We start from the raw sequence: 9,023 nt of genomic DNA, 5'->3' as shown, positions 1-9,023 counted from the left end.
ATTAAGTGCTCCATAAATATGATTGATCATCATCATCAATCATATTTATTGAGCGCTTACTGTGTGCAGAGCACTGTACTAAGCGCTTGGGAAGTCCAAGTCGGCAACATATAGAGACAGTCCCTACCCAACAGTGGGCTCACAGTCTAAAAGGGGGAGACGTGTATGTGGCTGTAATTTATATACTTATGTTAATGTCCATCTCCCCCTCTAGACCGTAAGCTCGTTGTGGGCAGGGAATGTGTCTGTTTTTTGTTAAATTTAAATGGTAAATCCTAAGTGCTTAGAACAGTGCTCAGCACTTTGCACATAGTAAGCGCTTAACAAATACCATTATTAATTAATTAAGTGCTCCATAAATATGATTGATCATCATCATCATCAATTGTATTTATTGAGCGCTTACTGTGTGCAGAGCACTGTACTAAGTGCTTGGGAAGTACAAGTTGGCAACATTTAGAGACAGTCCCTACCCAACAGTGAGCTCACAGTCTAAAAGGGGGAGACGTGTACGTGGCTGTAATTTATATACTTATGTTAATGTCCGTCTCCCCCTCTAGACTGTAAGCTCGTTGTGGGCAGGGAATGTGTCTGTTTTTTGTTAAATTTAAATGGTCAATCCTAAGTGCTTAGAACAGTGCTCAGCGCTTTGCACATAGTAAGTGCTTAACAAATACCATTATTAATTAAGTGCTCCATAAATATGATTGATCATCATCATCATCAATCATATTTATTGAGCGCTTACTGTGTGCAGAACACTGTACTAAGCGCTTAGGAAGTCCAAGTCGGCAACATTTAGAGACAGTCCCTACCCAACAGTGGGCTCACAGTCAAAAAGGGGGAGACGTGTACGTGGCTGTAATTTATGTACTTTATTTATTTGTTTATTTATTTATTTATTTATTTTATTTATTTTACTTGTACATAGCTATTCTATTTATTTTATTCTGTTAGTATGTTTGGTTTTGTTCTCTGTCTCCCCCTTTCAGACTGTGAGCCCACTGTTGGGTAGGGACTGTCTCTATATGTTGCCAATTTCTACTTCCCAAGCGCTTAGTACAGTGCTCTGCACACAGTAAGCGCTCAATAAATATGATTGATGATGATGATATACTTATGTTAATGTCCGTCTCCCCCTCTAGACCGTGAGCTCGCTGTGGGCAGGGAACGTGTCTGCTTTTTGTTCAATTTAAATGGTCAATCCTAAGTGATGTTGCCAATTTCTACTTCCCAAGCGCTTAGTACAGTGCTCTGCCCATAGTAAGCACTCAATAAATATGATTGATGATGATGATATACTTATGTTAAAGTCCGTCTCCCCCTCTAGACCGTGAGCTCGCTGTGGGCAGGGAACGTGTCTGCTTTTTGTTCAATTTAAATGGTCAATCCTAAGTGATGTTGCCAATTTCTACTTCCCAAGCGCTTAGTACAGTGCTCTGCCCATAGTAAGCGCTCAATAAATATGATTGATGATGATGATATACTTATGTTAATGTCCGTCTCCCCCTCTAGACCGTGAGCTCGCTGTGGGCAGGGAACGTGTCTGCTTTTTGTTCAATTTAAATGGTCAATCCTAAGTGATGTTGCCAATTTCTACTTCCCAAGCGCTTAGTCCAGTGCTCTGCACACAGTAAGCGCTCAATAAATATGATTGATGATGATTATATACTAATGTTAAAGTCCGTCTCCCCCTCTAGACCGTGAGCTCGCTGTGGGCAGGGAACGTGTCTGCTTTTTGTTCAATTTAAATGGTCAATCCTAAGGTTGTTGCCAATTTCTACTTCCCAAGCGCTTAGTACAGTGCTCTGCACATAGTAAGCGCTCAATAAATATGATTGATGATGATGATGATGATATACTTATGTTAATGTCCATCTCCCCCTCTAGACCGTGAGCTCGCTGTGGGCAGGGAACGTGTCTGCTTTTTGTTCAACTTAAATGGTCAATCCTAAGTGATGTTGCCAATTTCTACTTCCCAAGGGCTTAGTACAGTGCTCTGCCCATAGTAAGCGCTCAATAAATATGATTGATGATGATGATATACTTATGTTAATGTCCATCTCCCCCTCTAGACTGTGAGCTCGCTGTGGGCAGGGAATGTGTCTGCTTTTTGTTCAATTTAAATGGTCAATCCTAAGTGATGTTGCCAATTTCTACTTCCCAAGCGCTTAGTCCAGTGCTCTGCACATAGTAAGCGCTCAATAAATATGATTGATGATGATGATATACTTATGTTAAAGTCCGTCTCCCCCTCTAGACCGTGAGCTCGCTGTGGGCAGGGAACGTGTCTGCTTTTTGTTCAATTTAAATGGTCAATCCTAAGTGATGTTGCCAATTTCTACTTCCCAAGCGCTTAGTCCAGTGCTCTGCCCATAGTAAGCGCTCAATAAATATGATTGATGATGATGATATACTTATGTTAATGTCCGTCTCCCCCTCAAGACCGTGAGCTCGCTGTGGGCAGGGAACGTGTCTGCTTTTTGTTCAATTTAAATGGTCAATCCTAAGTGATGTTGCCAATTTCTACTTCCCAAGCGCTTAGTACAGTGCTCTGCACATAGTAAGCGCTCAATAAATATGATTGATGATGATGATATACTTATGTTAAAGTCCGTCTCCCCCTCTAGACCGTGAGCTCGTTGTGGGCAGGGAACGTGTCTGCTTTTTGTTCAATTTAAATGGTCAATCCTAAGTGATGTTGCCAATTTCTACTTCCCAAGCGCTTAGTACAGTGCTCTGCACATAGTAAGCACTCGATAAATATGATTGATGATGATGATATACTTATGTTAAAGTCCGTCTCCCCCTCTAGACCGTGAGCTCGCTGTGGGCAGGGAACGTGTCTGCTTTTTGTTCAATTTAAGTGGTCAATCCTAAGTGATGTTGCCAATTTCTACTTCCCAAGCGCTTAGTACAGTGCTCTGCACATAGTAAGCGCTCGATAAATATGATTGATGATGATGATATACTTCTGTTAAAGTCCGTCTCCCCCTCTAGACCGTGAGCTCGCTGTGGGCAGGGAACGTGTCTGCTTTTTGTTCAATTTAAATGGTCAATCCTAAGTGACGTTGCCAATTTCTACTTCCCAAGCGCTTAGTACAGTGCTCTGCCCATAGTAAGCGCTCGATAAATATGATTGATGATGATGATATACTTCTGTTAAAGTCCGTCTCCCCCTCTAGACCGTGAGCTCGCTGTGGGCAGGGAACGTGTCTGCTTTTTGTTAAATTTAAGTGGTCAGTCCTAAGTGCCTAGAACAGCGCTTTGCACGTAGCAAGCGCTTAACAAATGCCATTATTAATTAATTAAGTGCTCCATAAATATGATTGATAGGTCCCTCCCTCTCCGGCCTGCTGTTCTCGTAGTCTCCCCTACGGATCCCACCCGCCGCCTGCCCGCGTCCTGGTTTCTGTTCCTTCCAGGCCCCCGGCAGAGCAGGGGTGGGGTGCTACCCATGGTCTCTGGGCTCAGACTTGGCCCGCCTGGTCATTTTGGATCTTCCCAGAAGGCAGGCACCTCCCCGTAGTCCACCACAGGGGATGGCGGCCTTGGTCTGGGAGCTGGAAGGTGGGCGGGGGGTGGATTGGCACAGTGGGTGTTTACCGAGCTGGCCCCAAAGAGAGCCTCGATTGTGTCCGGCCCGGCCCGCGGGGCATCGCCGTGGGCAGTGTTTCCTCTTGTGATTCTTGGAGCCTCAGGGAGGGTCGGAGCCAGCTGCCACAGCCGCGCTCCGCTGCTCCTCCGCGATGGGGGTCGGGGGCAGCGGACAGGTGGGCCGAAGGCCAAGCGCTCAGAGCAACTTCTAGACTGTGAGCCCGCTGTCGAGTAGGGACCGTTGCCAACTTGTACTTCCCAAGCGCTTAGTACAGTGCTCTGCACACTCTAAGCGCTCGATAAATACAATTGAAAGAACGGATGAATGGAAAGGAAGGGGTTCTGTGCACTTGTGAGCAGCTGTGGACTCTCAGCCCTCTGGCTGGGACTCCTGGCCACTGGCCACCCTGCTCGGTGATTGCCTGTGCGGGCCTTCGGCCTGGGGATCCTGAGGGGAAGATGGGGGTGGGGGTCATCAGGATCCCCTGAGCGGCTGTGAGGCTTATTGGGGGCTGTCTGGCCGAGGTGGGCCCCGGGGAAGGCTCCGTCCTTTGGCTGGGTCTCCCGACACTGACCATCGGACGCTAACCACCCTGCTTTCACCCTCAGGAAGTGCCTGTGGGGAACTTCATCCTGGGGATCCTGAGGAGAAGATGGGGGCGGGGGTCATCGGTCTCAGAGTGGGGCCTGAGGGTGAGGGGTAGGCTCCAGAAAGGGGAGGGGGTCGAGCTGGGGGAGAAAGTGGGTCAGCTCTCTTTCCTGATCCATCCCCTGTCCCTTGTCGGGGGTGGGCAGGGCCCAACTCTGCTCCAAAAATTCCGGTTACACTAGGCTGGACAGGGCTGACCTTGGCCAGGTCAGTTTCTGTCTTGCCCCATCCTCTAGACTGTAAACTCACTGTGGACAGGGACCATCTATAATAATAAGAATAATGATAATTGTGGTATTTGTTAAGCGCTGACAACGACTAGTCACTGTTGGAAGCGTTGGAGTGGATTCAAGCAAATCAGGTTGGGCACATTCCCTGTCCCACATGGGGCTCAAAGTCTTACTCTCCATTTCTAGACTGTGAGCCCACTGTTGGGTAGGGACCGTCTCTATATGTTGCCAACTTGGACTTCCCAAGCGCTTAGTACAGTGCTCTGCACACAGTAAGCACTCAATAAATATGATTGAATGAATGGGCAGGGCCCAACTCTGCTCCGAAAGTTCCGGTCACACTAGGCTGGACAGGGCTGACTTTGGCCAGGTCAGTTTCTGTCTTGCCCCATCCCCTAGACTGTAAACTCATTGTGGACAGGGACCAGATATAATAATAATAATAATGATAATTGTGGTATTTGTTAAGCGCTGACTACGACTATTCACTGTTGGAAGCGTTGGAGTGGATTCAAGCAAATCGGGTTGGGCACATTCCCTGTCCCACATGGGGCTCACAGTCTTACTCTCCATTTCTAGACTGTGAGCCCACTGTGGGGAGGTATCGTCTCTATGTTGCCAACTTGGACTTCCCAAGTGCTTAGTACAGTGCTCTGCACACAGTAAGCACTCAATAAATGATTGAATGAATGAATGAATGGGCAGGGCCCAACTCTGCTCCAAAAGTTCCGGTCACAGTAGGCTGGACAGGGCTGACCTTGGCCAGGTCAGTTTCTGTCTTGCCCCATTCTCTAGACTGTAAACTCATTGTGGACAGGGACCATATATAATAATAATAATAATGAGAATTGTGGTGTTTGTTAAGCGCTGACTACGACTATTCACTTGTAAGCGTTGGAGTGGATTCAAGCAAATTGCGTTGGACACATTCCCTGTCCCACATGGGGCTCACAGTCTTACTCTCCATTTCTAGACTGTGAGCCCACTGTTGGGTAGGGACCGTCTCTATATGTTGCCAACTTGGACTTCCCAAGCGCTTAGTACAGTGCTCTGCACACAGTAAGCACTCAATAAATAGGAATGAATGAATGAATGGGCAGGGCCCAACTCTGCTCCAAAAGTTCCGGTCACACTAGGCTGGACAGGGCTGACCTTGGCCAGGTCAGTTTCTGTCTTGCCCCATCCTCTAGACCGTAAACTCATTGTGGACAGGGACCATATATAATAATAATAATAATGATAATTGTGGTATTTGTTATGCACTGACTATGTACCATTCACTGTTGTAAGCGTTGGAGTGGATACAGCAAATCGGGATGGACACATTCTCTGTCCCACATGGGGCTCACAGTCTTACTCTCCATTTCTAGACTGTGAGCCCACTGTTGGGTAGGGACCGTCTCTATATGTTGCCAACTTGTACTTCCCAAGCGCTTAGTCCAGTGCTCTGCACACAGTAAGCACTCAATAAATACGATTGAGTGAATGAATGAATTTTGCTGATGTGGTAGCTAAGGCACAGAGACGTTAAGTGACTTGCCCAAGGTCACACAGCAGGGCAGGACTAGGCTTCTGAATCCCAGGCCAGTGCTCTATCCACTAAGCCATGCTGTCTCCCAACTTTGTGATAATGCACTCTTCCAAATCCTAATCCCAGCTCCGCCACTTGTCAGCTGTGTGACTTTGGGCAAGTCACTTCACTTCTCTGTGCCTCAGTTACCTCATCTGTAAAATGGGGATTAAGACTGTGAGCCCCACGTGGGACAACCTGTTCACCTTGTAATCTCCCCAGTGGTTAGAACAGTGCTTTGCACATAGTAAGCGCTTAATAAATACCATCATCATTAATACAGTACTCTGCATTCATTCATTCACTCAATCGTGTTTATTGAGTGCTTACTGTGTGCAGAGCACGGTACTAAGCGCTTGGGAAGTACAAGCTGGCAACATATAGAGATGGTCCCTACCCAACAACGGGCTTACAGTCTATGTTGCCAACTTGTACTTCCCAAGCGCTTAGTACAGTGCTCTGCACACAGTAAGCGCTCAATAAATACGATTGATTGATTGATAGAAGGGGCCTCACAGTCAGTAAGCACTCCACAAGTATGATTGATTGGAGAGTCCAAACCTCTGGGGAAGATGGTGGTGGGGGGGAGAGAGAAAAGAAAGGAAAGGAAAAGGAAAGGAAAGAAAAGGAAAGAAAAGAAAAGAGGAGAGAGAAGAGGAGAGGAGCCTGTCCTGGGTAGGAATCCAGAAAGAAATTGTGCTTCCCTCTGGATCCTCAACCAACAGGATTCATTGAGCACTTACTGTCTGCAGAGTACTGTACTCAGCACTTGGGAGAGTACAATGAACATATATTTACATTATATATTAAATTATTCATTCATATTAATGTCGGTCTCCCCATCTTGTCTGTAAACTCTATATGGGCAGGAAAGATGTTTGCTAATACTATTGTATTGTACTCTTCTGAGCATTAAGTACAGTGCTCTGCAGCATGTCTAATTTATTTATTTATTAATTTATTTTACTTGTACATATCTATTCTATTTATTTTATTTTGTTAGTATGTTTGGTTTTGTTCTCTGTCTCCGCCTTTTAGACTGTGAGCCCACTGTTGGGTAGGGACTGTCTCTATATGTTGCCAATTTGTACTTCCCAAGTGCTTAGTACAGTGCTCTGCACATAGTAAGCGCTCAATAAATACGATTGATGATAATACAGCCCAGGCCTAGGAGTCAGAAGGATCTGGGTTCTAATTCTGGCTCTGTCACTTGTCTGGTGTGTGACCTTAGGTAAGTCACTTCACTTCTCTGTGCCTCAGTTACCTCATCTGTAGAATGGAGATTAAGACTGTGAGCCCCATGTGATGATGATGATGATGATGATGATGGCGTTTGTTAAGCGCTTACTATGTGCAAAGCACTGTTCTAAGCGCTGGGGGGATACAAAGGTGATCAGGTTGCCCCATGCGGGGCTCACAGTCTTAATCCCCATTTTACAGATGAGGGAACTGAGGCTCAGAGAAGTGAAGTGACTTGCCCAAGGTCACACAACAGGCACGTGGCGGAGGCAGGATTCGAACCCATGACCTCTGACTCCAAAGCCCGTACTCTTTCCACTGAGCCACGCTGCTTCTCGTGAGATAGGGACTGTGTCCAACTTGATTACCTTGTATCTACCCCAGTGCTTAGTACAGTGCCTGGCACATAGTAAGTGCTTAACAAGTACCATTAAAAAAAACAAGAAGCAGCGTGGCTCAGTGGAAAGAGTATGGGTTTGGGAGTCAGAGTTCATGGGTTCTAATCCCATGAATCTAATCTAATCTTTTAGACTGTGAGCCCACTGTTGGGTAGGGACTGTCTCTATATGTTGCCAACTTGGACTTCCCAAGCGCTTAGTACAGTGCTCTGCACACAGTAAGCGCTCAATAAATACGATTGATGATGATGATGATAATCCCGGCTCCGCCACGTCTGCTGTGTGACCTTGGGCAAGTCACTTAACTTCTCTGAGCCTGAGTTCCCTCATCTGTAAAATGGGGATTAAGACTGGGAGCCCCACGTGGGACAACCTGATCACCTTGTATCCCCCCAGTGCTTAGAACAGTGCTTTGCACATAGTAAGCGCTTAATAAATGCCATTATTATTATTATTATAAATACCACTGATTGACTGATACAGTGTATGTAGAAGCAGGGAAGGTGTCTACCAATTCTGCTATATTGTACTCTCCCAGGCACTTAGTACCGTGCTTTGCCCACAGTAAGCATTCAATCTTTACCATTGGTGGACATGATCCCTGCCCTCAAGGAGCTTTAGAAGAACAGTGCTTTGCACATAGTAAGTGCTTAATAAGTGCCATTATCATTATTATTATTATTATTACAAGATGTCAATCTAGGGGGGCAAGCTGGCAGGCCTGTTGGAGAGCCTGGGGGTGTGTAAATCAGGGATGGGCATACGGATGTGACTTGGGCTGTTATTCGGGCCTCTATCAATCAATCAATCAATCGTATTTATTGAGTGCTTACTGTGTGCAAAGCATTGTACTAGCGCTTGGGAAGTACAAGTTGGCAACATATAGAGACAGTCCCTACCCAACAGTGGGCTCACAGTCTAAAAGGGGGAGACAGAGAACAAAACCAAACATACTAACAAAATAAAATAAATAGAATAGATATGTACAAGTAAAATAAATAAATAGAGTAATAAATACGTACAAACACATACATATATACAGGTGCTGTGGGGAAGGGAAGGAGGTAAGATGAGGGGGATGAGGGGGAGAGGAGGGAAGGGGCTCAGTCTGGGAAGGCCTCCTGGAGGAGGTGAGCTCTCAGCAGGGCCTTGAAGGGAGGAGGAGAGCTAACTTGGCGGATGGGCAAAGGGAGGACATTCCAGGCCAGGAGGATGACGTGGGCTGGGGGTCGACGGCGGGACAGGCGAGAACGAGGTACGGTGAGGAGATTAGCGGCAGAGGAGTGGAGGGGTGGACTGTAGAAGGAGAGAAGGGAGGTAAGGTAGGAGGGGGCGAGGTG

General features: G+C 46.4%; 1 protein-coding gene across 1 annotated transcript in view; it reads right to left on the bottom strand.

The window, feature by feature from the left end:
* Window positions 1-3,489: 3,489 nt before the first annotated feature.
* CHRDL2 (chordin like 2) overlaps window positions 3,490-9,023 on the bottom strand; it is a 122,294-nt gene continuing 116,760 nt past the window's right edge. Inside the window, exons 13-14 of the mRNA XM_038765163.1 lie at window positions 4,004-4,239; window positions 3,490-3,742 (exon numbers count right to left, since the gene is read on the bottom strand). Coding sequence (XP_038621091.1) covers window positions 3,490-3,742; window positions 4,004-4,239 — 489 coding nt within the window. The remainder of the gene's footprint in view (window positions 3,743-4,003; window positions 4,240-9,023) is intronic.

Source organism: Tachyglossus aculeatus, chromosome 2, assembly GCF_015852505.1.
Source record: "Tachyglossus aculeatus isolate mTacAcu1 chromosome 2, mTacAcu1.pri, whole genome shotgun sequence".
NCBI classification, from domain to species: Eukaryota; Metazoa; Chordata; class Mammalia; order Monotremata; family Tachyglossidae; genus Tachyglossus; species Tachyglossus aculeatus.
The sequence above is the reverse complement of the archived record's forward strand: the minus strand, read 5'-3'. Positions and strand labels throughout refer to the sequence as shown.